The sequence below is a fragment of the Aspergillus wentii genome (assembly GCF_001890725.1).
Source record: "Aspergillus wentii DTO 134E9 unplaced genomic scaffold ASPWEscaffold_3, whole genome shotgun sequence".
Taxonomy (NCBI): Eukaryota; Fungi; Ascomycota; class Eurotiomycetes; order Eurotiales; family Aspergillaceae; genus Aspergillus; species Aspergillus wentii.
Genome location: NW_024467834.1, coordinates 2303422 through 2329903, shown reverse-complemented (window position 1 = coordinate 2329903; position 26482 = coordinate 2303422). Strand labels below are relative to the sequence as shown.

At 49.2% G+C, this 26482-nt stretch overlaps 13 protein-coding genes across 13 annotated transcripts; 6 read left to right on the top strand and 7 right to left on the bottom strand.

Moving 5' to 3' along the window:
* Nucleotides 1–18: 18 nt before the first annotated feature.
* On the bottom strand, nt 19–881 carry ASPWEDRAFT_182086 (mitochondrial 37S ribosomal protein uS19m). Its single transcript, XM_040831906.1, has 4 exons — nt 828–881; nt 724–739; nt 435–617; nt 19–339 (listed from the first exon to the last, which is right to left on the bottom strand). The coding sequence occupies exons 1-4, from the start codon at nt 868–870 to the stop codon at nt 297–299; spliced, it is 285 nt and encodes a 94-aa protein (XP_040690871.1). The 5' UTR covers nt 871–881; the 3' UTR covers nt 19–296.
* Nucleotides 882–1231: 350 nt separating this feature from the next.
* ASPWEDRAFT_170678 (inositol polyphosphate multikinase) lies at nt 1232–2676 on the bottom strand (the record flags this gene model as incomplete). Its single annotated transcript, XM_040830661.1, has 2 exons — nt 1232–2447; nt 2588–2676. 2 exons carry the CDS (start codon nt 2674–2676, stop codon nt 1232–1234), a joined length of 1305 nt encoding a protein of 434 aa, XP_040690870.1.
* A 983-nt stretch (nt 2677–3659) lies between these two features.
* On the top strand, nt 3660–5402 carry ASPWEDRAFT_170677 (uncharacterized protein; the record flags this gene model as incomplete). Its single annotated transcript, XM_040830660.1, has 5 exons — nt 3660–3917; nt 3975–4060; nt 4124–4141; nt 4195–4443; nt 4493–5402. 5 exons carry the CDS (start codon nt 3660–3662, stop codon nt 5400–5402), a joined length of 1521 nt encoding a protein of 506 aa, XP_040690869.1.
* Nucleotides 5403–5627: 225 nt separating this feature from the next.
* Nucleotides 5628–6679, bottom strand: ASPWEDRAFT_108264 (quinone oxidoreductase family protein; the record flags this gene model as incomplete). Its single annotated transcript, XM_040827966.1, has 2 exons — nt 5628–5850; nt 5904–6679. The coding sequence occupies 2 exons, from the start codon at nt 6677–6679 to the stop codon at nt 5628–5630; spliced, it is 999 nt and encodes a 332-aa protein (XP_040690868.1).
* A 1776-nt stretch (nt 6680–8455) lies between these two features.
* Nucleotides 8456–11601, top strand: ASPWEDRAFT_442980 (uncharacterized protein). Its single transcript, XM_040836231.1, has 2 exons — nt 8456–8548; nt 8623–11601. Exon 2 carries the CDS (start codon nt 8689–8691, stop codon nt 11539–11541), a length of 2853 nt encoding a protein of 950 aa, XP_040690867.1. The 5' UTR covers nt 8456–8548; nt 8623–8688; the 3' UTR covers nt 11542–11601.
* Nucleotides 11602–11661: 60 nt separating this feature from the next.
* ASPWEDRAFT_170674 (chitin deacetylase CDA4) lies at nt 11662–12414 on the bottom strand (the record flags this gene model as incomplete). Its single annotated transcript, XM_040830659.1, has 1 exon — nt 11662–12414. One exon carries the CDS (start codon nt 12412–12414, stop codon nt 11662–11664), a length of 753 nt encoding a protein of 250 aa, XP_040690866.1.
* A 271-nt stretch (nt 12415–12685) lies between these two features.
* ASPWEDRAFT_442919 (uncharacterized protein) lies at nt 12686–13880 on the top strand. Its single transcript, XM_040836229.1, has one exon. It carries the CDS (start codon nt 12882–12884, stop codon nt 13791–13793), a length of 912 nt encoding a protein of 303 aa, XP_040690865.1. The 5' UTR covers nt 12686–12881; the 3' UTR covers nt 13794–13880.
* ASPWEDRAFT_442860 (uncharacterized protein) lies at nt 13681–14808 on the top strand. The gene has a single exon (XM_040836226.1). The coding sequence runs from the start codon at nt 13783–13785 to the stop codon at nt 14719–14721; it is 939 nt and encodes a 312-aa protein (XP_040690864.1). The 5' UTR covers nt 13681–13782; the 3' UTR covers nt 14722–14808.
* ASPWEDRAFT_38844 (cleavage polyadenylation factor subunit CLP1) lies at nt 14400–16948 on the bottom strand. The gene is made up of 4 exons (XM_040834977.1): nt 16686–16948; nt 15739–16498; nt 14727–15680; nt 14400–14662 (listed from the first exon to the last, which is right to left on the bottom strand). The coding sequence occupies exons 1-3, from the start codon at nt 16821–16823 to the stop codon at nt 14896–14898; spliced, it is 1683 nt and encodes a 560-aa protein (XP_040690863.1). The 5' UTR covers nt 16824–16948; the 3' UTR covers nt 14400–14662; nt 14727–14895.
* Nucleotides 16949–17424: 476 nt separating this feature from the next.
* ASPWEDRAFT_38843 (uncharacterized protein) lies at nt 17425–19744 on the bottom strand. Its single transcript, XM_040834976.1, has 5 exons — nt 19354–19744; nt 19030–19238; nt 18786–18948; nt 17873–18725; nt 17425–17803 (listed from the first exon to the last, which is right to left on the bottom strand). The coding sequence occupies exons 1-5, from the start codon at nt 19412–19414 to the stop codon at nt 17779–17781; spliced, it is 1311 nt and encodes a 436-aa protein (XP_040690862.1). The 5' UTR covers nt 19415–19744; the 3' UTR covers nt 17425–17778.
* Nucleotides 19745–20848: 1104 nt separating this feature from the next.
* ASPWEDRAFT_442659 (rho GDP-dissociation inhibitor) lies at nt 20849–22114 on the top strand. The gene is made up of 4 exons (XM_040836220.1): nt 20849–21143; nt 21313–21635; nt 21691–21739; nt 21792–22114. Exons 1-4 carry the CDS (start codon nt 21050–21052, stop codon nt 21920–21922), a joined length of 597 nt encoding a protein of 198 aa, XP_040690861.1. The 5' UTR covers nt 20849–21049; the 3' UTR covers nt 21923–22114.
* On the bottom strand, nt 21874–23459 carry ASPWEDRAFT_442719 (serine/threonine-protein phosphatase). The gene is made up of 3 exons (XM_040836224.1): nt 23318–23459; nt 23026–23259; nt 21874–22952 (listed from the first exon to the last, which is right to left on the bottom strand). The coding sequence occupies exons 1-3, from the start codon at nt 23331–23333 to the stop codon at nt 22240–22242; spliced, it is 963 nt and encodes a 320-aa protein (XP_040690860.1). The 5' UTR covers nt 23334–23459; the 3' UTR covers nt 21874–22239.
* Nucleotides 23460–24642: 1183 nt separating this feature from the next.
* Nucleotides 24643–26321, top strand: ASPWEDRAFT_442716 (uncharacterized protein). Its single transcript, XM_040836223.1, has one exon. The coding sequence runs from the start codon at nt 24754–24756 to the stop codon at nt 25987–25989; it is 1236 nt and encodes a 411-aa protein (XP_040690859.1). The 5' UTR covers nt 24643–24753; the 3' UTR covers nt 25990–26321.
* The last annotated feature ends 161 nt before the right edge of the window (nt 26322–26482 follow it).

Below are 26482 nucleotides of genomic sequence, written 5' to 3'. Positions count from 1 at the left end.
TAAATATACAACACTGCCTTGCAGAGCAAGAACAGGGAACGCCAAAGTGAATGCATACCCAATCCCTCACCATCTCGAGCTTAATATGAGCCGGAGGACTTGCTGTCTTTCATATATCTTCCTTTTCAGACGATAATCAACATCTTACAATAAACATGTAAAAAGTCAAAAACGTAATTCCAGATTGCCCATTCCCACCTATTCCAAGGCAGAGCTCCAAAACGACAAAAGAAAAAGGAAAACGAGGATATCGATTCGATGTAAACTAACAAGCCCCATAAACCGTTTATTTTCGTCTATTTGTTCTTGGACTGCTTGTATGTGAAACGCTTGCGTGTCCTGGAAGTTGAAAAATAAAAGCCCCAATGGTCAGCCCGATGTTTTTAAGTGCCTCCCCGGAGAAACAGGAGATTGGATGGGATTGAATAACATACGCAACGTATTCACCAAGTTTTCTCCCCACCATTTCCTCAGTGATCAGGACATCCTGGTATGTCTTTCCATTGTGCACGGCGAATCGCAGACCGACGAAGTTGGGGAGGATGGTTGCGGCGCGCTTCTGGGTCTTGATCGGAGGTGTGTTGGGTGGAGGAGGGAGTTTGCGGGGGAGAGGGAGACTGTTTGGTTTTGAAACCCGGGGGTTAGTCTTTCAGATATTCTCAATATTTCTTTCGACTGGTGCCATAGATGTAGTGGACGGCTCAATCGGGGAATATAACGTACGGGACGATGTTGGGGCCTGGTTTAAGAGCAAGTTAGCAAGTTGAATTCCCCGGTAATGCATTATATGCACCATCAATTCAATGCAATGAATAATAAAAACATACCTTTCCAGACAGACCTCCCAAGGAGGGCACGAGTGGGAAACATTTTGACGTGGGCGCTGCTCGGCGACCTCGATGAGTTGCGGATGTTGCGATGCAAATTATCGCTGTCGGACTCTGCGGGTTATGTAAGCGGTATACAAGAATCGTGATGATCTCGAAGGATTAACATAAAGTATAAAGACAGTGGAGTATACGCAATTTTTTGGGTTTAATTTAATTTCATGGACAATGATATGTTCAAGAAATAATTTATGTTATATTCATTGACCAAAACCCTTGATGATTGGTTCTGTATTTCATAATACTATATCAAGGTAGATGTATAGAGCATCTCCGGTATCCAAGGGCCGCCAGCGACTGTTAGATACATATAGCTTCCAAGATAGATGATTTTTTACATTGGTTTAGTCCTGCGCAAGCTCATCGAAGATTTTTATCAAGCTTCGAACTCCCTTAAGGACATTCTCATCTGGTCCCTGACCAGGCGTCCAGTTGGCGTGGGCAAAGTCAATCAGGCGAAGATCGTGGACCTTTGGGGCCTCTTCTTCATCCTCATCGTCCAGATCAAAATGTTGTGCTGTTTCTGGATCGATGTTGATATTGATTGTCTGGTGTGGTATGCCGTTTTCCCCGACCTTGACATCCAGCAACTCGAGAGAACCATTAAAGTCCAAGTCTTCTTCTTCCTCCTCATCCTGCTCGGATTCTTCTGGTTGGTTCTCAATGGCCTTCTTTTCCTCATCGAGTGCGTGCTCCATCGATTCAGAATCTCCTTCATAAACAACCAAGACACTCGAGGAGTACATTCTACTCTCTTCCGACTCCAGAACCTGCCGCACTTTCCTTAACTCGCCCGCCAATCTCTTAGCAACAAGCTTGGAACGATCGACGTTCCCAGATTTTGCTCCAGCAAGAAACGTTTCGAAACCTTCTTTGACATTATTATCGTTGAATGATCGCCCGTACCACTTGTCATAGCGCCTGTAGCCATTTTTCTCAATGACTTCACCCTTTGCGCCTTCTGCTCCCTCATACTTGGTCGCATATGGATCAGTGTGCCCTCCTTCGTCGGTTTCCCCATTCACACCGGTCCACACCTTCATGCCGGCGATCCGAAATCCGAGACCGGAGCTGGTTGTTTCCTTTGAAACGGCATCCAACTTTGTTCGCTTCGTTGGAGGGGCATCGTCAGCCCATAATCTTGCCCCAAGCTTCACGTCCAGCACGTTTGGTCTCTTGAATCCAGAAGCCACATTCTCCAGCACGACCGATAGACCCGTTTCAAGCTTTCGTCCACCAGAAGGCACCCATGAACCTTCCTCTTTCGCAGCGGGAGCTTTCTCTGTAGATGGTGTTGCGCTAGACGATGGCGTCCCCGTAACGGTTTGAGTATCCGATGTTGGCGAGTAATCCGATCCGGGAAGCACGATAGCCCCGGATTGCTGCGCGGCAGCGAGCGCAAAAGGCTGTTGTTGGTCGGCGGCAGAGAGTGTACCGATGTATATGGGGATAAACTCCCGAAATTCTGGATGGAGGGCGGTAGATTCATAAAAAGCCACTTCTTCGGGAGTGCATGGCTTTGCGATCAAGGAGCCTGAGGGGGTACAGCGAACGCCGTCACTACGACCAGAGGTAGGTTAGCAACGGCGAAAACAGTATTAAATGGACAAATATAACCAAAATGAGGCTCCAGGCTGCTTTTCAGAGCCCAACTGCCCCCACGAAGTATCCAAAATCATAGAAGTAAGACCAATACTTACTGTCCAGCAGCGGCGTGATCAAACGCGACAAGGCTCTCACTGTCCAACTTTTCCGTCTTCAAACCGTCTGATTTCGAAGACGGTGGCATTTTGATACTTTAAAAAGATAAATTTTCAACCAAAGAGACCATATGCTGTCTGGATGAGAGCATCAAAGCCTACAGTCGCATTCCGCACGAGTCACGAGCGACGATAAAAGGAAGCTCTCGGAGGGGGGAAAAAGCGATAAGAGAACAGAAAAGAAAAGAAAGCAAAGGAAGGAAATTCGAAGAGACAGTAAAGGAGCGCGAGAAAAGAAGACAAAGAAAAGGAGAGACAAGGCAGCGAGAGAGCTTTGATATGACGATTAGGGATATCAAGGTATTTTCGTCAAGGGTGAAAGCTGAGATCGATCATGATCGGCAATGGGGCAAAGGGGGGCGGAGAAAGCGATAGCAGGCGGACGACATTATTTTGATTTATTGGTTTCCTTGAGGATATTGGTGCTATTTATGCACATTTTGGAAATGGCCTTTATTGTATTGTGATATATCATCCTTTCTATCCTCTTTTCAAGTGTTTTTAATATGATTTCCGCGATTGTTGAGCAAACAGAACCCCTCTATTTATATAACCGCTGCAACCACAGGGGATGCTGGACAATATAAACAATAAATGAACTGATAAGCTGATGATTCCAATGTGGAATCCTTCTAGTAGCTATCATTCTGTTTGCTGATTACTAGACTATTCAAAATGCCTTTGCTCGTTTGCTGCATCGGCAACCTGCTCGACAAGATGCATCGTGGGCTGGGATGAAAGAAATAGAATCAGTTGGATATCCAGCTGGCAGAATTAATAGCCATGATCGATGCTCAAGATTCTGTTTGTAGCATTCAACTCTCACATTGACTGGGTAGAGTGAATCTTCACCTACAAGTGTCCTTCATTCATCTCTCAGTCCATTGACTGACTGCCCTCATTTGCATTGGGGTTTCCCTTTCTTCTCTACTTCATCTACATCTAGTACTATTTGTCTCTTTCTTTCATCTTAACAGCTCTCATTGTCACCACTGTCAAACAAATACTGGCCATGGAGACTCCAGCCTCTCCCTCGAGTCTGTCTCAACACCTTCCCATCCGCACCAAGGATTCCAACGGCCTCCAGCAGCCAGATCCAGCCCAGAGTGCGGAAGAAGCTGATAAGGAACCAGCTAATACTGAAAACCCTCAATCCGAAGCCAAGGAAGGGGAGGACGATGAGCGAATGACTACCACCGTCGACTGGGTTGAGCCTGAGCCCAAGAAAAAGAAGAAGAGAAAGACCCGTCCCAAGAGCAAGCGCGGAAAGGTACAGCTATCATCAATTCATAAACTGGGACCTTCAAGCTTGACTGACTCTTCATAGAACAAGCCTACCGGGTTTGAGGAATTCTACGTCGATGCCCCCATCACGCCGGAAGAGCACAAGGAGGAGAGAAGCATATACGATGTGTACGTGCCCCAGAGATCCGAGACCCGTGAAACCAAGTATCATACTGACTGTTATCTCTGAAGCGAGCGACCTATCATCCAGTGAGACTAATACTGCAACTTATTGACCCTTTATACCGCTAACACTGACCTAGTCGGATGGAAGATGCTATACTGCGCTTCCAGAAAAACCGCCGGATCGAATCAGAGAGACGGGAGATCTTTACCAAATACCTATCCTATGGCGGCGTTGATGTTGGCCCCAAGATGTTTGGGGGTGTGGATGATCGCGAGCTCCAAGAAATGGACAGTGAGCAGATCCTCATGGCCCGAGGCCAGACCAGCATCAGACAGGATCGCGCCGATCTGGCTGTTGATTTTAATGCTGTGGTCAAGGGATATCTGTAAGCGAGATCGTCTATACCAAGAAGGCTACGTTACTCACAAGGACAGGACATCCTTTTTCCCATTCTACTTCAACCCTGAAACTGAAGACATGGTGAAACTGGCCACCGTTACGATACGGAACTTCCTCTCCTACATCCTCTACCACGATGTCTGCCCAGAATACAAAGAGAACATTGACGAGGCCCGAACTTCCTGTGACATCGCAGGCAAAGAACTCTGGAACAACCAGCAGATCACGGCCGAGGGACCCGGCAACTTCAACACGGCTGCATCCACGCTCTTCGGCGGCTTCTTCTTTGACCTATACGTCGAAGACAACAAATGGGAAAACACAAAGGACGAAACCTTCCGTATGTCCAACGACATAGCCCGGAAAGTCGTCAAGTTTGCCCTGGCCGGCACCGGCTCAAACGAGCAGGCAATCAGATTCCAAGAACTCGCCAACACCAACGCCCTCCGCGCCATGCGAGTCGAGGACATTGACGGCTTCGAAGTCACAACCGTCATCCTACCTGATGACAAGACCCGTGAATTCTACCAGACCCACGCCTCGGACCTTTACCCCGTCGGACGTCTCCTTGCAAGGGCATACCGAGACCCAGGGAAGCCTGGCTTCGACCTGAGTCCCGAGGAAAGCTTGGAGTGGGAGAATGGCGGGGCACCAATGCATGAGTTTGAGTTCTTTCTCGAGGAGAGTCTGCTCAAGTACTGCTACCCTGGAATGAAGGTGATGACTTCTGTGTGGGAGTTGAATTGTGGCTTGCACTTTTTCGATGAGATTTTCACTGCCTATTCTTCGTTATACACGGTTCTTTTTAATGATCTCATGCTGGGATGGAAGAAACCGAAGGATCTCAGGGGTGGTGGAGATGATGGTGATGAGGAGGTTGATGGACATGAAAAGGAGTGTGATTCAAAGGAAGCTGAGGATGGGGACATAGAGCAGACCCTGTAGAATGACATACGGTGAATAGGAATGAATCAATAGAGGATCTGCTGCAGGGCATAATTCTGAGGGTCATTCAATGGTTTAGATGCGAGATCGGAGGCTAGGATGATTTGGTTTGCTACTTGCGCATATCTCATGGACGTCATGGAATGCTAGAAGATATTCATCATAGGGGAATACATAATACTTTGAAACAGACCGTTATATACATATCGTTATAAATCTACCAAATTAAGCCTTGAGAAGAAGCTTTCCGGTGGTCTTTCTTCCCTCGAGATCCTTGTGAGCCTGAGCAACCTCCTCCAAAGGATAAACGTTGTGGACCTTGACCTTGAGGTTACCGGACTTGAGAAGACTGAACAGCTCGTTGACGTAGAATTCGAACTCTTCACGAGTTTCAATGTATCCGAAGAGCGCGGGACGGGCGACCTTAACACACTTGGGTGAGAGTTTTCTAATTCACGGTTAGCATTGCAACCACCTAGAAGATTCAAGGTGAAAACATACGGAAGAGGCAATGGAGGCACAGGGCCACTGGCATTACCAAACCAGACGATAGTACCCTTTCTCTTGACGGCCTCCAGACTTCCCTCCCAGGTATCCTTTCCAACTGAGTCGTAGACGACATCAACACCCTGTCCACCAGTGGCTTCCTTGACCTTCTTCACCCAGTCTTTTCCTTCCTCACTGCGGTAGTCGATAACGACATCTGCACCCAGGCTCTTCGCCAGAGCGACCTTCTCCGGACCACCCGCAGTACCAATAACCTTGGCCCCGATGGACTTGAGGACCTGAGTCATAAGGATACCCGCGCCACCAGCAGCAGCATGCAGGAGGACCCAGTCGCCCTTTTGAACAGTATACGTCTCCTTGGCTAACGACAAGACAGTCATTCCACTCAGGAACGCAGCGATGGCATCCTCATCGGTGATACCGTCGGGGATCTTGATCGTCTTGCTTGCAGGGGCAGCCGTGTACTCGGCATATCCACTTGTGCCTAACCAAGCAACACGGTCACCAACCTTGAAGTTGTATGTGTTGGGACCGGGTCCCAAGGCGACAACAGTACCGGCACCTTCACGGCCCAGGACTTCGGGTTTAGGAGCGGGGTAGAGACCAGTGCGGAAGTAGGTGTCGATGTAGTTGATGCCGGAGATGTTGTTCTTGACGAGCAATTGGCCTTCTTGGGGGACGGGGACGGGGTGGTCGGATTTAAACTGGAGGACTTCAGGGCCACCGGTCTGTTCGGTGAGGATGGCCTTCATGGTGGATGGGAGAGACATGGTGCGGATCTGATGGTGTTGGTGATGGTGAATATTGTTGTTGAGGGGTAAAGCTGAGAGTGGGGAAGGACGGAAAAGATGAGAGCGAATGGCGGAGAGTCGAGAAGTTGCCAGAGGGAGAGAACGGTTGAAATACATGGGAGGGAGGAGAGAGGATATATATTTATGAGGATCACGTGGAAGATGGATTTGGATTTGGATTTGTCAGTCGATTCGCAATAGTTGAGGGTTGAGAGGATGCTCTATCCCCGCACTTCGGATGGAAGACCGGATGTTGTTTTGATTGCCAATAATGTTTCTTTCAGAAGTTGATTATTTCTATCTCATATACTGGAATAATTATTGATTCTTAACCAAATAGGTGAATTTTGTTCAGAATCATATTCATTCAAGATACATCATCAGCATTCAATGTTGTTCGGAATGACGCCATTATCGGCTGCGATCCGAATCCGACGGAAATTATCAAATCCCCGACGGATCTTTGTTGACATTTGCCAGCGATCGATGAAGCGATAAATTAAAGATAAATTGATATGGAGATGGAGATGGAGCTGTCAGAGGATGTTGGCGTAGAGTCAGACCATTTCAAGACAGATGAAGTTATTGTTTCTATCCAAAACAGTTGAAGAACAGCTGTCTGGTCGCGTGCTATATTAACACACTGCATATCCTCAAAACAGGATATTAATTCGTCGATGGAGTAATCAGCTTGAATAATAATAACTGACAGGCATTTTTAGTAGTAGTCTTGAAATTTGAATGCATCGTCAATCATTTGCACAGTGCACTGCGTTGGTCCAACTGCTCCACCAAAAGTCCAGACCTTCTCTTCTTCTCTCCACCTTCACCTTCACCTCTCTTCATCCCATCTCTCCATCAATAACCATAACATAACAATCTATCATCACCATCATAATCACCATTGTCATAATCAGAAAAACCACCACCGTCATAATCATCATCGTCATCATAAGCATTCCAGCCTCCTTTATCACCAGATACCCTGCTTACCCAGGTGACACACAAGTTGCATTCAAACCTACATCGACTAACACAACGATCGGCGTTCAGACTCCAATGGGCATCGTCTGATGATTGCATCCCGACCAGCCAAGCATCCATCGCCTATCAATCAAGGAAGGCGTTGAAAGAAGGCTGTGGCTGACGACTCTCCACACTTTCTGTATTACTCCGTGCCTGGCCCTGCCTATGACCATGGCGTCGACAACTGTCCCCTTGACTACCTGCAGTGTCCTCTCCACCCACCACGTATCTTAGACACTTTTGTGTGGTCTATTTGGGCCCAGAAAAAATATCTCCATCCACATTACAGCTGAGAATGCATCATCAATGGTCGTGGCCACTCTTTGTCCCACCTTCTGGGGCGGCAGGCGACCCTTCATCGCCAGTCTAGACATGGAGCAGTCTTTCCAATGCGTCAGAATTGTTTACTGCTTGTTTGCTCCCCCTGTCGGTCGACTTGGCTCCCTCAGAATCTTATGGCTCAATTGCCAATTTCTGGCCGCTATGTCTATGTTCTATTACGAGAGACGATTGATTCGTCCTCGATTACCGCCCAATCGCTCGAGTCTGGCCCTGATAGGGCCACCATAGCGAATAAGGCGCTGCCCGATCAAATCCCCTGGGATCTATATATTCTCCCGCTGTCCTGTTTTTAGTGTGTGAGAAGTCAAGCGAACTACTCTTTCTGTCCAATACTATCCTGTTGTTTTAAGCGCCGTTTTGTTCCTTCTATACTTTATACCCCACACCTGCAGACCTAACCACCTGACCCCCTTCGCCTTCACACCACTTCTTTCCCATTGTCGACATTTATCTGTCGACTCTAATCTTACAACTCCCCGAGTGAGTTCGCGACAGTTAGACCATGCAAACGGCGGCCAGCGGACAAGTTCTAATGCGTCGTGCCACTGCAACAGGATAACGTCTTGCATGTTGGCTAAACGCTTCCCAAATAATACCCTGTACAACAACAACCCGACACCATGTTCAGCATTTTTTCGCAGCAAGCCATCCCCTTCAAGCGGCGCATGCGGTCTCGATGGCCGCCAAAGCCCTTCGTGGAAGACGAGCTCCAGTCTCTCTCCCGCGAACTACACGGTCTTTCCAGATTGGGAGAAACCCCCGGACTCGAAGCTGTTTGTGCCCGAGGAACCCTTGAACAGTACCCCGTGATCATAGACGTGCCTCCCCCTCCGCCATCTACTGCCATCCTTACTCCATCGTCCATGGAAGATCTCAGCCGTGGAAATAGCTCGGATGAAAGTGTAGGACCGCCCACCCCCTTGGATGTCAGAAAGGAGCCTCTGTTTTATTCTGTCGATAGCGCCCCATCCAAGTCTCCCCCATGGCCAGTTTTGCCCACCAAGATCAAGTCCCAGGATAAAACACCATCTCGAGGAAGGCTACCCGGCCAAAAATCCCATCCACAGCCGGTTCAGAGCACCAGGAGCGCGAGTCATAGCCAGCGAAGACCCAGTTCGCGACTCCCGACTTCCATTGTCCAGAACGGCAACACCAAAAAGAGTAACACCCCGGCTATCTCAAGATCATCTTCTCAAAGTCCCCGGAATACACCTGTGCCTTCCTCAGCTACGCGACCTGCTGAAGGAACCCCGATCAAAGTTCCCTTGTTATCTGCACCACCAAAACCAACTCGACCTAAAGCTGTGAGGATTGGAAGCTCGGAGGGGCGTTCAAAAGCTGACCAAAACCCAACCCGATCTCCTACACTTACATCAACATCGGGATCGGGTCATCTATCAGATTCGACTACCTCCAACACCACAGTCAATCGCAAACGGCCGGGCCAGTCAAGTCTCTCTCGTGTGAACGAGAAAGCTTCTGATGCACCTACATCATTGGCTCAAAGGTTAGAAGAAAAACTGAAACGTCGACAAAAGTTGCGGGAGTCGGGAGTATCCTCCGATTTAGATAAGCCACGCTCAGACTCTATTGTACTACGCAAGACGAAGCCTGCTGTCAAGCTAACCTTGGATACTTCTACTCTGAGCCAAGGATCTCGTTCAAGGCCTCCCTCGACGTCGTCAAGAAGACAGACACCTGCTGCTGGTTATGTAGAGGAGCATGACCCCTTCGCGGCGTCATTTGCTGCAGTCTCGACACTCGTGGACACTTTACAGGATCAGTCATATGCCAATGAATCGCCACCAAAACCTGTGCCTTCCGATGAGGAGAAGCAGACGCGGAGTCGACCCTCGACAAGACTTGTTGTACCGTCCGACGAGGAGAAAAAAGCGCGGAGCCGATCTTCGACAAGATTGATTGTGCCATCTGACGATGAGAAACGGCGAAGTCGATCCTCAGTAATGTTGGCTGCGCCGTCTGACGATGAAAAAAGGCGAAGCCGATCTACAATAAGACATATTATACCATGCGATGATGAGAAAAGACGAAGTCAATCTACAATAAGACATATTATACCATCCGACGAGGAGAAAAGACGAAGCCCATCACTAGTAGGGAAATCTGCGACACCCAGCGAGGAGAAACACGCACGAAGCCATTCCACGGTAAATCGGGCTGTGTCATCCACACGAGTGAGGCGAACGCGAAGTCGGTCCAGGGCAAGACGATCTGTGACATTCCTTGACGATACAGCACAGCAATCCACATCTTCTCAACAAGATGAGTGCGACCAGCCCAAGCAGATGCTGCAGCTAAGACTGTCCCAGCGTAGCATTTCTTCGAGGGACGCTTCCCGTCAATCTTCGCGCCAATCTTCGCCTGTTTCCCGCCAATCTTCGCCCGTGTCCCGTCAGTCCTCTCCTATTTCCCGCCAACCCTCCCCTACGCCTCCGGGTCTATGCCTTTTGCCTTGTCCCAGATCCATTCCGGTGGCTGGCCATCAAGACTGGTACACGATCAAAGGGCTGACTCACCTTGACATCTGTCCCTCGTGCACGAGTCAGTTGGACAAGTCGGAATTTCGCGACTCTTTCATTCCTAGTGGCCCCAAGCCCCGTGGGCAGATGGTCCGCTGCTCGTTTAGTGAGCCGTGGACGCGGTTGGCATGGGTTCAGACAATTAAGAAACACCATGAAAACCTCGACATGCTCTATCATATGACTCGACCATCTACAGAGCGCAAGCAATGTCCTGGGCGTACCATCAGCGATCAGCACTGGTACCGTGTCATCGATCCCTCCACGGGAATGTTCTTGCCCAAGTTTAATGTGTGTTCTGCGTGCATTCGCAACCTCCGGGTCTTGATGCCGTCTCACCGGGATTCTTTCAAGCGGAGCACTGAAATGCAGGAACGGGTCTGCGACTTTGTGTCGGATAGTCCCCGATTCATTCAATACATCGATTATCTCGACATGGCGGCCAACCGCGCGGTATCCGAAGGTGCCTCACAACCGGATCTAGACGACTTCCTGACATATGCCCGACGCAAGGTGGTTCTCCGAGACTGCCGCCGGGACCGGGTCGTTCTAAGCACTTGGCATTACATGCGGCAGCTGCCTGAGCTAACTGTGTGCGAGGACTGTTATGATGATGTGGTGTGGCCACTCGTCAAGGCGAAGCAGCCTATTGCGCGGAAGTTCTCGACGTCGATGCGTCTACTTCCCGGGGAGGATCCGACTCAGTGCGGTGAGGCCAGCTGCCAGCTCTACTCGCCTCGCACACGGGCCAAGTTCCGGGAAGCGGTGCAAAAGAACGACCTGACGTATCTGAAGCTGATTGGACTGCGACGATATGAAGCCGAGCAACGCTTCCGGGACCGAAGACAACAGCTGGTGGAAGAGCAGCGACTGGGATATGACTGTGATGCGGAGTTTCGGGAAAACATGGAGGAGTGGAAGAAATGGGAATGAACGATATTGTTTCTATTATCCTGTAAACATGTCGGCTGGACCGAATTGTGCTATAATATACTATACATGTACCATGATGACGATGACGAGACGACCTTACATAGAAATAATCGATTCCCATCACCTTGCAGAAGAAGAACCAGCCTCCAATAATTCCGTAACCGTAACAACCTGATAACCTCTACGCTTCAACTCCGGCAACACCCTTTGCAGCATAGGCACCGTCCACTCTCTCCGATCATGACAGACAATAATACTCCCCGGCTTAACCATACTGAGAATATGACTAGCATTCAACCTCCAAAACGGCACTTGCGGATCATGCGGATACACATTCCCCAGCACCAACCGATACCCCAACCGCGCCACAACCTTCCTCATCCTCTCACTGAAAAACCCCGACCCAGGCCGAAACAGCCAATTGCGCGGTCGTCCTTCTGTCTCGTCGCCCGCTGACTTGTACGCCTCTTCGATCTTCGCCTGGACAGCGGCGATCTGCTCTGTGAGCACGGCGTCGCTCAATGCGCGCGATGGCTCGTCGTGCATGGCATGGTTGGCGAGTTCGTTGCGGGCGCGGACGAGATCGCGGAGAATAGCTTCGTAGCCGGGGATTTGGGAGCCGATCAGGAAGAAGGTCGCGGTTGCATCGTGCGATTGGAGGAGATGGAGGATATCGGCTGTGTAAGCGGAGGGACCGTCGTCGATAGTGAGGGCGACGAGTTTTTTAGGAGAAGAAGAAGAAGAAGGGAGAGGGACGTGGAAGAGGACGTCGGGCCAGCGATGTTGGAAATAGCGGATTAAGAGGGCGGGGGGTTTGTAGATGCAGTAGAGGGGGACGAGGAGGCAGAAGGAGGTGAGGATGGGGATGATCATTTCGCGTTTCTTTTTCTTCTTCTGTTCTTCTGGGGGGGTTAGAAGTCATGATATTATTTTCTGGTTTATTGGATCCATTGGAGGGATTGATTAATTGGGTTGATTCTTGGATGGTGTTGGTGTTGACGGTGGTGATGGGGACTTACTCAAAGTAGAGCACGTGAACCTCTTGGATTAGAAGTAGATGATCTGATATCTAGCATGCTATGAATTGACGATAATAAAACTGCTTGATTTAACAAGGAATTGATCCTTTATCTGTTGAGAAATAGCCAGAACTACGCGCCCGACTTGGAGCGTTTCCCACGCCAATAAGACACTGGTTCTTGCCGCCAGGAGCAGTGAGGTTTTTTTTCTCTATTAATATCTTTGGTTCTTATATAGAGACCGTAAATTGATAGACAGTGGATAAACTCATTTATTTTCTCAATTTGGTTCAGTGTTGATCATAACTAGTATATCCTTTCATGACCATCTTCGGTACCAGCAACTACACCAACTCCCAATGGATCCCCAACCCTAACAACCGTGGCACTTGGGATCTTATCCAGACTTGCATTATCACTCTAGGTCTCTGCGTCTACAGTGCCCTCCACCTCAATGTATTTGATCACCAGTGTCCATGGTGGCACCGTTGGCTCATCCGGTTCAAATGGATGGTCATCGCTCTCCTCGCACCCGAGTTCATCGTTTACAACGCCTGGTTCCAGCACCGCCAGGCATCACGGATTGCCCAAGTGCTGCGAAGACGCAGTGGACAGACAGAGCCGGAATCTTTCATGGCGTTTCTCCGAAGATATATACTAGGGCGCAGCACCGTGAACGAACTTGACCAAAACCAGCAGAAGGACCACGAAAAAGGGTTTCAATCATCCGTCCACGAGGATGAGAATATAACCAGTCGAGAGCCGTTCCAGCTAGCCCACGGCTTCCTTATAGTCATGGGAGGTTTGGTGGTGGACATGACGGACGACGAGCATCGCGTGTGGCCGGAATGGTGTAACAACCTCACCATAACACCGGCTTGTATCGAAGAGTGCCTCGACAGTGATGCCTTCAAGAACATCAACTTGGATTTCCTCACTCTCGAGAGCATCGAAGGTCGCAGTAAAGTCGATAGCTTCACCAAGTTCCTCGTCATCCTCCAAGCCCTGTGGTTCTGCATCCAGTTCCTCGTCCGTGTCCACCAGGCCCTGCCCGTTAGTTTGCTGGAGCTCAACACCTTCGCACACTCATTATGCGCCTTGATTATCTATCTCCTCTGGTGGCACAAGCCAGGCTCTAGGCGACCCCTTCGTGGTCTCCACCTCCGAGTCCCAGGCTCTAGGCGACCTCTGTGCCGCCCAGTGGACGCTGGGTGCTGCAGGGATGCATTATGAGAAGCATGTGCTCCAGCAGACAGATCACAGCGGAATGATTTTCTCCTCTTGGACACCATCTTTCACGCATGGCGGAACTGACTCACTGCTGACGATCTTCCGGGGACGCCGAGGCATCACGCTCTCCCCCGGCAGTGGCGAGGACTGGTATCTCTTCCACCACGACACAGAACGATGGTTGTATTTCCCTCGCCACCCACGGACTGCACAGCTGCGACTGCGGACGCGATGCCCATTTCCCCAGCATCATCACAAGGCACCCAAAGAGCCATTATTCCGACGGCTCCAAGCCCACCAACTCATCCCGCACACAGACGTTCGCATCGACGCTCAGTTCGCCTCCATCGAAGTAGACAGCATCACTCTAGAACGGTGGCGCAGGACCCTAAACGGTCCACGTCACTATCAATGCAACTACTCCGTCTGGCTGCGCGACCGCCAGCCCAATTTCTGCTGGCCACGCGGATTGGACAGCGCCGATGGACCTGTCATCGCCGCCGAACTCACCAAGTCCGCCCTCATGTTCCTGGCCACTAGTCTGTGCTACGGGGCGATGCATCTGTTTGCCTGGGATGCAGACGTGATGCGGCCGCGCAGTGCGCAGGAGACCTTTTGGCGGCTTTCGTGTTTGTTGCTGGTTGGGGCCGTTGGCTTTTGCCGTCTGGGCGGGTTTGAAGACCTGGCGAGGGCCGGATGCGCATCTCCGGCTCAGTCGGGGGATGAGTGTTGTGCTGGGTTTGTTTGTCGTGGTGGTTTTTATTGCTTATGCTGTTGCCCGTGTCTATCTTATGGTGGAGGTTTTCCTCGTCTTGCCTTATATGGATCCGGGGGTATACGAGCTACCCAGTTATGCCGTCTACTGGCCGCATCTGGGATAGATATGTGTCAATGGCCCATGGATGCAGATGAGGGACATAGAAGAGGCTAACTAACCATTCTTTCATTATCTCGTTTTTATATACATTGTGAAAAAGGAGCCAACCATCGTTTCGATCGTCTGGTCAACACCATAACGTTTCCTTTCCTCGCGCCAAACCCGCAACTCCGAGATGCACATGATGGATATGCAGTGAAGGACTGTATAGTTGTGCTGGTGATGTCGTTACCCAACCAATCCCACCACTTCACCTGGCCATCTTCTCCCCCAGACAATGGCCCTCGCAGGGACCCGTCCTCCAACCGGGGCTAGAGCTCGGATCTTGCCTTTGTCACTATCCACATCAGCCACATACAGGAATCCCATGATGCTTGCATCTCGGACCTCCGACGGGCTGGCATTTGGTAGTGCGTGTGTGACGGCGAGAAGCGAATTCGCGAGAGCGGACGGTGCAGGTGCCGGAACCTTCTTCAGCGGCACGCCATCATGTTCAGGTGAAGTGTTAGATGCAGGTGCAGTATTGATTGATGCTCCTACGCCAGGGAGAGGCGGCGCATAGGGTTCTTCTTCCTGTGGTGTATTAGTGTCAGCATCGTTACCGCCGCCTGGGAGGAAAGAGTCGCCAGTGCCGAGTTGAGATGGATCGTATTCATCCTCGTCCTCTTCTTGCGACGGGAGAGTCACATTGTAGACGGACAGAGATCCAAAGTCGAGCTGCTGAGCATGAGGGGAAAGTGTGACGTTGGTGGTGGATGACGCGGAGAGCGAGAGGGCAGCCGATGCCGTGGAAGGAATGGGGTTTCCGAAGAAGTAGGTCCGAATTTGAGACTCGCGGACCCCTTTCATGAATGATGCATCGCGATCGACGCATCCGCCGGACTTAGAGAGCTTCACGACAGAGATTCGCTCGTCCGATGCTACGGCAGAAGCGCTGGCACTCGGTTTGTTGTCATAATTCTTCATCATAGTACTATATAGGCGTTCTGAGCCTATGACAAGGATGGTGGTGACTATGTGTCGTCAGTACATAAGATATCAACTGAAAGAACGTAAAAGAGGGAGTCATACTTGCGAATTCCGTAACGATGCTGTTGATCATCTCAACACTCCCAGGTTTCCCTTGACTTAGAATACCCGGCGTGTCAACAATAATCCCCGTTTCCCTCGAATCCTCATCCTCAGCCATCCTCCCCGTCACAGACAGGGCCAATCTCGACACAATAGGCCGGTAGACAGTCCCCTCCGCCTCGAGTGGGTTCTGCATTGGATAGAAGTAAACCAAAGGCAACTTCACCGGCACCGGACTCGGCCCAGACATCGGACTACTCCCCCACCCCTCCTCAACATCAATCATAGTCCGAAAAGCAGTAGCCGACAGCGTCCCCGGAACACTGAGCATGCCCTCGGCTGGGTCCAAGTTGACCACGATAGGCTGCCGTCCAACCTTGGTCGCGTAAGCCGTCAGAATCTTCGCCAGACTAGTCTTGCCGGCGTTTTCAGGGCCCAGGATGAGCACCCGCGGACCATCCTTGCCCGTCGCCTTCGCCTCCTGTCTCATCGACTCCAGCGCAAAGTGCACATTGGCGTATTCCACCATCGGTGTTTCCTCCGCCGTATACTCGCTCTGGCACCCGCCAGCTCCCAAGCCACGGGGGGCGCCATTTGTCGGGAGTGGTGTCATTCCATCGAACGCTAAGACCGTCTCGCCCGCGCTGACTTCCAACGTACAGCCATGCCAGGTGTAGATGGCGGCTTTGGTCCCGGAAAATGTGTAGGTCTGAGAAGCGGCAAGTTCTGTGCCAAAGAGTTCTGCGGTACCTGCTAGAAGCTATAATAATCCATAAGGAAGATTCAAAGAAGAAGTCAGTCAAATTTCAAGACCTGAAGCAAAAAAGGAAAGAAAAAACCCCATGCAGCTTCGGTACTCTTCGCAGGTTTGGCCGCTGAACGGCAGCAAACCCGCCCATCAACTCGATAATGGCGGCCAATTCTTCATAAATAAATCAATCACTTACCTTTACTCGCACTGTTGTTGCAAATGCAACCTCAAATCTCCATTCTGAGCCTCTGGAAAGACTGATTTGCGTCGGCGGGGCGGCGACAAACTCCCTCTCCGCGGTGGGTTGGGTGAGCTCTAAACCGGGGAGAGACATTGCATTTCTGGGTGTGAGAAAAGTCCTTTAGATCAGGCCAATGGGTATCAATAGATTAGATCAGATATTGAGTCGTGCGATGGGGAGGAATTTGCTATAATCAAGGATTGAGGATGAAAGATGGTGATATCAAAGCTCCAGGAGCTGCAGGCGGAGAAATGACGGTGTTTTGATTGTTTGCAACAAAACTTGGCTAGGATGGATTCAATAGCGACACAATATTACAGCTAGGAGAATATTTTACTGTTGACTGAGGATGTTTGTTTAAGATCTTCATTATCAGTTCCTGTAATTTCATGTTCGAATCTAGCTAACAATGGACAACTCCACATCAAAGTCCTCATACTCCTACCACTTCTCGGTTTGCGGAAAACAGCTCAAAAAAGACCCTAAAGACAAAGTAGGGGATTGAATAAGAAGATGCAGGATTATGAAGCATATATCTGGTATCCAGGAAAGAAAAGAAAATTGGTGAGAATTGCACAGATTGAAAAGAACGAAACGAGACAAAGCTTCTCTCTCGAATCTCCAGGATCCACCAATTGCGAAAGCCAAGCCATATAAACCTGGCCACTCCTATGGAAAGCGTGTCTCTTTTTGGGGGCATGATATTAGAAAGGGGGTAAGGTGTCAATACAATACATAGAATCACCACACGTGCAATATATTGATCGCAATGCGATTTGGGAGATATGTCAAAAGGATTCGCCCAGGGCTTGATGAACCTTGGGTATGACCGAAATAGGGAGCTGTTTAGAGGGGAGGGTAGATGCATTTAAAGGAAAAAAGGGGTATGATCAGGGAAGAAAGGACGAGAAACATGGTGAGGTACGCCCCATTGGCAAGCTGCAAGCCATGTCAACTGGGGCTGATATCAGGACAGACGTGTTGCTGGTGTTTCGTTACGGAGACTCTGCTCTCGTTTGGCGCAACACCAGACCAAAGGCCATGGGTTTTAAAAGAAGTAGGGGATCGAGGCACTGTATCAGTTGTTAGGCGGTCCAAACATCAAAGATAAATTTTGCAATCCGTCTCAAGGATGTACTTACGCAAGTGCAAAAGCAGCTGTAACGCCAACCAAAGCACGGTTCCTGACTCGCTCACGCTTGAGCTTGTCTTCCAGAACTCTCGCTCTCTTTGTTCGCTGGACACGCTCAGCTTTTGTCTCCTCATCATCTTCATCTTCACTTAGCGCGTCTGTCTTGCGCTTCTTGGCAGCCTTTGGCGACGTCGACTCTGCGGGTTCTTCCTCTGTTTGCTGCTTGACAGCTTCCTGAACCATCTCCTTCGCCTTGGCGATCATCTGCTCGGTATCTTCGGTAGAGGGTGCATCGGGGAGGAGGCTAATGGGCATCTCGATCGAAACGGTGGTCTTAGTAGTTTCGACTTCTTTGTTTGTGTCTTTGCTGGATTCGGCATCAACCTTGACCTCTTCCTTTTCAGCAACCTCCTCACTGGCAGCAGGAGCATCTGCGGTAGCCTTATTAGATTTCGGAGTCGACTTTGGCTTCACTTCCTCATCCACTTCCACGCTTTGATGAACGGTTTCATTAACCGACCCAGAATCGGCTGTTTCGGCGGTAATATCCAATGAAGACTGAAGGCTTGCATTTGCAGCACTGGTGGCGGCGGCATTAGCTTCCTTCATTGCCCTGGTTTGTCTGGGCTTGCGTGGAGAGGCAAGTCTCTTGCTGGGAGAGGCAGATCGGCCGCTTCTAGTGCGCATCGCGGGAGGGGAGAATTGGGGAGGTGGCACGACTGGTGCATCCAATGGTGGCAGATCGAATTTCGGAGGCGGGGCAATTTGCTTCTTCGCGCTCGATGGGCTCTGGACAATCTCGGTGGGATCGAGGAGGGCGCGGACCCAGTCATACATCTTATATTCTCTTGCCAATTCAAGGGCTGTATACCTTGTCAGAGCTGCCCATCGACCGATTTAATCGCGTATAGAAAAGCGCTTACCAAGAATGGGGGAGATCCAGACATTTCCAGCAATTTCATCTTCGCTGGTGTTATCTCTCGCCTTCAAATATTCTCGCTCAGTCCGTTCTTCCTCCAGCTTTGCCCAGGGAAAGGCAATCTTAAACATTCCAGTGGCGCTCACAAAACCATCTTTGCTTCGTCGCTATTGTCGAAGAAAAAAAAATTTTCAAGTCAAAAACCGGTCCATCTTGGGGGACGCACCGGGGCGCGGGTCGCGACTCACCATCAGGAAATAAGTCTCTGGGTGCTGCTGGGGGCTGTGCGAGGGGAAAATCTCGGAGCCCTTGAGGTCTCTGGGCAGAGGCGCACGTAGATGAGCATATTCAAAGGGTCCCAAGTTCTCTGGCTTGGTCGCATTAGATGTCCCAATCTGGGTGGGCTTCACGGCGAGATGTGTCTTTCCCAGACGACGGCGCGCAAGAAGTTCATCGTCTATTAAACGAGACTATTAGCCATGTCTCCTTTTAAAAAAAACTTTGCATGGCACACAGGAAGCCGTGAGATAGATAGGCGTCGACGCGCGCGACAAGCGAAAGTTCGAACTTACAGACTGGCGCCTCGTCTGCGAGGATGAGAGGGTTGTTTCTCTTTGGAAGAGATCGCACCATGATGGATGATTAGGGATGATAAGATATTGGTGCCTTGGGAATAAGAGGATGGTGCCTCGAGGGGTGGTGACTGAGGCTCTTATAAGAATTCTCGAGTCTTAAGTAACTTTTAAGATGCGACGCCAACGGCAGCCACGTTGCAGGCGCGTTTCGAGGGGAGAAAAAAGAAAAAGACGTCACTCAAGGGCTCGCAAAATGCCACGATAGACTTGGCAAAAGGAGAGAACCAAACCCGTGAATCACAAACAAACCCGCGACGAGGCTGTAGATAAATCGAGCGAAGATCGATCGATAGATATGGAAAAGATAGAGAGATTAGGGGGACGAGGAAGAGCAGCGCAGGCCGGAATGAGGCGGGCACTTTTTTCCATTGAGTCGATGCTGTAACTTGGGTAACGGTACGGTCACAGATGGTATTGACAGGGGCTTGGCGGTACCTAAGTCCACCAATAATCGGCAATGGGGGTCACATGCGCCAGCTGCATCAGGCAATTAACTGTGTTGATGGCCCATCCCCGGTATTTGATGACACTAGTGTAACGGGAATTCAATTACGTGGTATTGATGCCTGGGGGCCTGAAGCTCAACATCCGCTCGCCGTTACCCCCGTGATGAGGCTATATGATCTATCAGAGCTTAATCAAAACAGTTGCAATGTTTGTTTTCAGAGATATATTTTACGAATGTTGTCAAGCTAGAACAAAAGTATCATGAAATAGATAGTACCTAATAGATTCTGAATACCTAAAGTAGTTGCTTATTTACCTATGCTGGGTGGTTACATTGATTTGGAGCATCTTGACAACACAACAAGGATTATTTAGTGCTAATGATCTTTTAAATCAAGCTAATTCCAAGACTCTAAAACGTACGTTAATATATCAGTGTAGGGCCTTATTGACTTGAGGTCAGGTTGTCATTCTGATGCCACTGGAGGTCACTACTCTCTGTCACTCCAATCTCCAAAGTTGGATATTATTGCTCATAATAATATTCCACACCGCTAAGACAGACATAAAACACCAGTATTCAGCGGCAGAGAAATACAGATAGAGTGTTGAGAGAGCTAAAAAAAAAAAAATACGCGTCAATTAAGGCGACAACAACCCCACCTGTCAGTCGGACTGTTGACCTGGGATTGTTTGTGATGATATGGTGGCCTTGCCCACACCAATTGTAGACAGAGAGACAGCAATTGTTAGTGACCTCCATAATCATAATCATCCAGATCATCTACCATGCAAATCACATCAGCACAAATGGCTTCATCGCCTCAATCGCCTCAATCGCCTCAGCCCCTGAATCCCGTCTAAGACATCCTCGTCGTCCACCGCCTTTCCACTTCCCCCCCACCGTCGAAGGAGAAGGAACCGATTCCCCGCCAGTCTGTACACTGGCTACTTAATTGCCTCCAACACCAAAACAAAAACCCACTCAGCCTTTCATCCTTGTTGTTATTATTTCTCATTTATTGTTCCTCCTGATCATTCATTTATCCATTCTTTGGGCCCTTTGACAGGTACCATCGTCAACCTTTTTTGGTTATTCCATTGGAATCTACTTCGGTTCTCCATCAGCCCGTCAGGTACCCCACCAAGGAACAAAACACTCGATTATCTTTAAACCACCAACACAATGTCTGCTGAGCAAAACGACGATCTCGTTGCCTCCAAGACCGAGGGTTTCAAGGTCGGAGAGAAGAAGACAATTAATGAATACAGCGAGTTGGGTAAGTGTTGCCCCTCCTTTTGCTTGGGCATACTATCGGTTCGTCGCACGGAGGTGTCTCGTGAGATAACTACCCCTTGCCTCGACCGTTATGTCATGTCGAAGCGAATCTTCATCTTGCATATGCATTCGCCTCGAATCCTTAAACTGACGTGATGGCTTCTTAATAGATAAGAATGACGAATCCCTGAACCGCTGGAAGGCCTCGTTGGGTCTCAACACCGGTACCCCTATCGGAGACCCCAACGACCCTAGAAAGTGCATTATCAAATCCCTCGCCCTGGAGGTTGAAGGACGTGACGATGTATTGATTGAGCTGTCCGCGCCCGGTGCTCTTGATGCGCTCAAGGACAAGCCTTTCACCATCAAGGAGGGAGCCGCTTTCCAAACCAAGGCTGTCTTTCAAGTGAACCACGAGGTTCTCAGCGGCCTCAAGTACCTGCAAGTCGTTAAGCGCAAGGGGATTAGAGTTAGCAAGGACGAAGAGATGCTGGTGAGTGCTGACTTGTTTCTTGATGGCCTTACGCCAATGCTAACTTCCAATGTAGGGCAGTTTCGCCCCGAACACTTCGGACAAGCCCGTCTACGAAAAGAAGCGTGAGTATAGCCCAATCTGACATGAATCAACTCGACACTAATGCTTCGTTAGTCCACGCAGAAGAGGCTCCTTCGGGAATGATCGCTCGAGGACATTACAATGCTGTTTCCAAGTTTGTCGATGACGATGACCACACTCACCTCCAGTTCGAGTGGTCGTTTGACATCGCTAAGGATTGGTAGATTTTTTCTTCTTTTTCGGGTAGTTGCAGTACGAAACTATGATTATATCATGAGCAGCAATTTTTTTCTTCTTCATTTTGATTCAAGAGTCCCATGTTGAACGAATTTCCTTCTCAAAATCTATGGTCTCCGCTAAGGCCAGGTTATTCTAAATAGCACAACCAAGTTGATATCCACAAGGCTTTGCGTAACGCTCTGTTGATGCTTGTCGTCTTTCACATTTTTATTCACACCTCAATGCTATCTATAAATGCTATGTCCTGTACCAAACTCCAAATATTGCATAAAAAAGGAAAACGAGATAAAAACCCAGGGTATCACAAAAAATAGTCAATCACAGGACTCTGTCCATCCTTGTTCTGCTGCGCCTGTTGTTCGCCGCGATGGATGTCGTTCTCCGGGGCCGCGTCAAAGATGTTAAAGTACCGCTCGCCCGTGTCACTCACTTCGAGCACACTGGCAAGATTGCCGCACCGATAACAGTAGTTCGGTGCACTCCACACAGTACTCAATCGGTCATCGTAAAGAACCTGGTACCCTTCCTGACACAGCTGATGGGCTCGCAGAATATGAGACATACTATTGACCTCGAGGAATTTCCGAACCACCTGCGCGCCGAAAGTGTACCCGGCGCCTCGCGGGGAAAGCGAGAATTCGTCGCGTTCGGTGTCCGGATCGGACCACACCAAGTCGGCCATAGGGCCTTCGTGGGGGATCTCACGAAACCGATCGATGATTTTAATCTGGTCAATGGAGTGGATGGAAGGGGAGAGACCGCCGTGTACGCAGAAGATCTGATCATTGATCACGACGCTAAGAGTAAGGAAGTCGAACATGTCGGTGAAGTAGTGCCAAACATTGGCGTTGCCGTACTTTCGAGCACATTCGGTATAGAATCCGTAGGACTGCGTCACACCGCGGGACTCGTGATTGCCGCGGATGAGATGAACGCGCTGAGGGTACCGTAGTTTTAAGCAGACGAGGAGGGAGATGGTTTCCACACTGAAGAGACCTCGATCCACATAATCACCTGTGCATTATAAAAATTGCCCGTCAGCAACACAAACCGTCAACCCGAGCGTTAGTCCCTTGAGATTTCTGACCTAGAAAAAGATAGTTTGTGTTGGGACAGAAACCCCCGATCTTAAAGATCTCGATCATGTCGAAGAACTGGCCATGGATATCTCCCACCACGGTGACCGGAGCAGCAATGTGAACGACATTGCTCTCCTTCATCAAAAGCTCTTTCGCTTTGGCGCATATTGCCTCGATAACGGAGTCTGCCAGCAATTCTTTTCTATAGAGCCTCTCAATGCACTCGTCCAGGTCGATACTAGCTGCCACACAATGAGCCCTCTGCGGTAAACGAAACCCACTTTCAAAATCCGAACGTACACGGTAAACCAGGCATTGCGGCTGGATGGATCTCAGACAGTAACTCGGAGATCTTCGTTTGTCGTAACGCAGTGCAAAATAATAATCAACACAGAGACGTGTATAGAGTATCAAGCGACCGATAGGGATAGATAGTAGAAATAAGGGCAACAAGCTATGACGGTGGGCTGGAAAAGGGATAAGTCTGAAAGGTTCCTGCAGCAGCTCGCATCATGACCAACAAACCAAGCAAGGTAGTGAGTTGGAAGAGTGAGCAACACGCTGCAACACTACCGACAGAGCCCAACAACACTGACAATGTCTTTTTTTAATTTCTCTTGCGTCCTTCCGGAGACAAACCGGAGGGATTCCAAATACAAAGGCGGTTGAGGGTGTATTCTGCCGGATGACACCGCCCACCCTATAAAGCACAATCCCCAGATGCGTACCAAAAACGGAATAGCGCTCCACGTGAACTGACCCGTGCTTTCGAGCGGGATTCTGGACGGGTTTCCATCTGGCAATTTGTCCATTCTTGCTTGTATAAAACGGTCATCGAAGGTCTGAAAAGAGAGAGATCGAGTCTTCCATCATACGGTTTTGTTGACGTTTTGGTTCATCGACAGACCCCAGAGACGGAGAAGGTGTTCGTGCTCCTGCAGCTTACTCCGTGTATACTGTGGAGTAGTCCTGGGCAGCATCATAATATTGGCCTCAGGTATCCCCATCTCCCAGATACCTTTGGGCAGCATTGTCCTGACCTTGTGATTGGCCAGGGCTTTACTTTTCATACTGGTTTATATATATTTGCTTTTTTATTCATGCCCTATATCATCATCTCTCTGTTCTATATCTCGACTGTTGAGTTCCCTGCAAACTACTGCAGGCCGGTATATCGTCTTTTACATGGCTTCTACTATTGCCATTTTGAGTCTTGCGTCGTTTAAATAAAACAAAGAAGAATATCTTTCTCGGATCTCAATATGGATCATTGTCTATCATGGAATGGGCCATTGCCCAACCAGCATTGCCATCGAGCTCCCTCAACATTCGGCCATGAGGATTTTCGAGGCAGAGCTTCAGGATCTTATTATTCCCAGCCACCGGCTCCTGAATCTTCTGGATATTTTGACATCCCTGGGAGGAACTCGATTCCCCAGACATGCTATAACTGTGGATCTCCGGGGCATTGGGCACAGAATTGCCCAGAGCCTCGACGTGCGATACCCGCGTGAGTATAACCAGAAAACTATCGGGTTCAGTGCTAATATACCCATCTTCTTAGAGGTTCTGAAAGCAATCCTCGTCCATCAAAACGTCTTAAAACAAATAGTGTATCATACAGTCGCTATTCGGCTCAACAGCCCTTTAAGCGCCCGGGACTGAGCCGGAGGCATTCCCAGCCTCCTGTACTTCAACCCAACTCTCTACCGTTTAACACCTATCCAGCCACTCCAATGTCAGCCCAATCACCAGGTTTTAGCCCCTGGCAGAATTCACCGCAGTATACTTCTCCTGTACATCAGTATCCTCCTTATTTTGGCCCGCATGGGCTACCAACTCCAAACACGACAAATGGCTCTCAATTCCCTAGTCCTGCGTCATCACATGCTAGCCCTCAGTCTCAAGGATATTTTCCACCACAGTTATCACCATTCATCAATACCGAGAATCCTCCGCAGAGCTATTTTGAAATCGGTCATACGCCGTGCCGGGAAGAACGCTTCAAGCCACCTCAGTGTCAATGTCCTCATCGCGATGATGTGCCCTACATTGCACCTCCAATCGAACCATGGATGCAGGAACTCCAGGCCATTGATGGCCACAGGCCGCAAAAGCTATCTGGAGATCAAATTGGTATGCTCTTAGATTCACATAGATTCGTCTTTGCTAACAAGATCCAAGTATGGCGGTCAGCTTGTTCTGTCGCGCGTCCGCTTCCTTCAACTTTCTTTGCCAACGACGAAATCAGACCGCTCCCACCAATAAGCACCCTCCAACCAGGCATGTCTGTATCGAAATATATATCAAAAGAAAACCATAAAGAGCAGCAGAGTAATATTAGGCAAACCCCGGAGTGGCCACGCAGAATGAACGATCCCATTTTCCATGAAATCACAAGTGACTGTGCACGCATCTCCATGGAGGAACTTGTCAGGCGTCGAGAACAAGTACTCAAGAAACATACTTTCAAGACTTCAAGTATCTTGGGAGATGATCAAATGATGTTCGAGGATACACAAGCTATTGATCGACAAGTACAGCAATTGGAAGCTGGCAAGGTCACCCCGAAGCACAGAAATTCAATTTCGGGCAATCCGGCTCATAGTCAGCAATTTCGCATAAACCAGGATGCTGTTGCGAGGCAACACCAAAGATCGAAATCATGGAACAAACATAATCCTCGCGAAGCCTATATATCTCATCAGCCACCGAGGGCTGAATATAATAATATGCCCCACCCCAAGCAATGCTATGGGAATAAACCAAAGCCGAGCTATACCCTGTCGCCCCCGAATAGCGCTGGTCGCAAGAGAGCGCGTTCTATTGAATCCCCGGAGGATGAATATACGGCTTCTCGGCGTCAGGAAATAGAGACACCCAAAATCAAGAAGCGACGGGAGTCGCAAGACACTTCTGCATACAGGTATGTACAAGGAAACCCATTGAAATGTCATCTGCTAACTTTTTAAGCCGTCGATGGTAGTATCAGTCGTTCTCGCGACAGTTTATTTTCCTACAAAACATCGACCAATAAAAACAAACGCGCTTATTTTTGGACATTCGACGCCTATTCTGACAAACTGATTCCTGATTAGTTACAGCCCTGGTTTACGGCATCTATTTTGGGACTTACTCTGCATAATGACGTACCTCAAGGGTCAGCCCTTACAGACCTCTGGAAGGTCTTTTCGTGGGTCTTATAATAGCTTTTGAAATATTTAATACTGGATTCTATTTATTAATTTGGGTTCATGGCCCTAATTTAAACTATGCTCGGGTCTTTCTCATGTTTCTGCTTGCACTCTGAAATCTATATATACCCTTCTGTATTTAGTTGGATAACGGTGTTGAGTCTATTCCTTCGTCTTCTTTATTTGGGAATATCCATGTACCACTACTATGTATACTAAATAACACGAACTGATGATGGACTGAAAAATACATTTGGGCCGATCTTTGTTT

Excerpts from the sequence above, each read along its gene's own strand:
- ASPWEDRAFT_182086 (XM_040831906.1), bottom strand. The coding sequence starts at position 870 with ATGTTTCCCACTCGTGCCCTCCTTGGGAGGTCTGTCTGGAAAG. Across the intron at positions 340-434 it reads AAACTTGGTGAATACGTTGC|GACACGCAAGCGTTTCACAT; the intron begins GTATGTTATTCA and ends TTCAACTTCCAG.
- ASPWEDRAFT_442980 (XM_040836231.1), top strand. The coding sequence starts at position 8,689 with ATGTTCAGCATTTTTTCGCAGCAAGCCATCCCCTTCAAGCGGCGCATG.
- ASPWEDRAFT_442919 (XM_040836229.1), top strand. The coding sequence starts at position 12,882 with ATGACCATCTTCGGTACCAGCAACTACACCAACTCCCAATGGATCCCC.
- ASPWEDRAFT_442860 (XM_040836226.1), top strand. The coding sequence starts at position 13,783 with ATGCATTATGAGAAGCATGTGCTCCAGCAGACAGATCACAGCGGAATG.
- ASPWEDRAFT_38844 (XM_040834977.1), bottom strand. The coding sequence starts at position 16,823 with ATGTCTCTCCCCGGTTTAGAGCTCACCCAACCCACCGCGGAGAGGGAG. Across the intron at positions 16,499-16,685 it reads CAACAACAGTGCGAGTAAAG|CTTCTAGCAGGTACCGCAGA; the intron begins GTAAGTGATTGA and ends GGATTATTATAG. Across the intron at positions 15,681-15,738 it reads CATCGTTACGGAATTCGCAA|TCACCACCATCCTTGTCATA; the intron begins GTATGACTCCCT and ends GACGACACATAG.
- ASPWEDRAFT_38843 (XM_040834976.1), bottom strand. The coding sequence starts at position 19,414 with ATGGTGCGATCTCTTCCAAAGAGAAACAACCCTCTCATCCTCGCAGAC. Across the intron at positions 18,949-19,029 it reads CAGAGACTTATTTCCTGATG|CGACGAAGCAAAGATGGTTT; the intron begins GTGAGTCGCGAC and ends CTTCGACAATAG. Across the intron at positions 18,726-18,785 it reads CTGGATCTCCCCCATTCTTG|CCCTTGAATTGGCAAGAGAA; the intron begins GTAAGCGCTTTT and ends CAAGGTATACAG.
- ASPWEDRAFT_442659 (XM_040836220.1), top strand. The coding sequence starts at position 21,050 with ATGTCTGCTGAGCAAAACGACGATCTCGTTGCCTCCAAGACCGAGGGT. Across the intron at positions 21,636-21,690 it reads GCAAGGACGAAGAGATGCTG|GGCAGTTTCGCCCCGAACAC; the intron begins GTGAGTGCTGAC and ends CTTCCAATGTAG. Across the intron at positions 21,740-21,791 it reads GCCCGTCTACGAAAAGAAGC|TCCACGCAGAAGAGGCTCCT; the intron begins GTGAGTATAGCC and ends ATGCTTCGTTAG.
- ASPWEDRAFT_442719 (XM_040836224.1), bottom strand. Across the intron at positions 22,953-23,025 it reads CACAAACTATCTTTTTCTAG|GTGATTATGTGGATCGAGGT; the intron begins GTCAGAAATCTC and ends TATAATGCACAG.
- ASPWEDRAFT_442716 (XM_040836223.1), top strand. The coding sequence starts at position 24,754 with ATGTCAGCCCAATCACCAGGTTTTAGCCCCTGGCAGAATTCACCGCAG.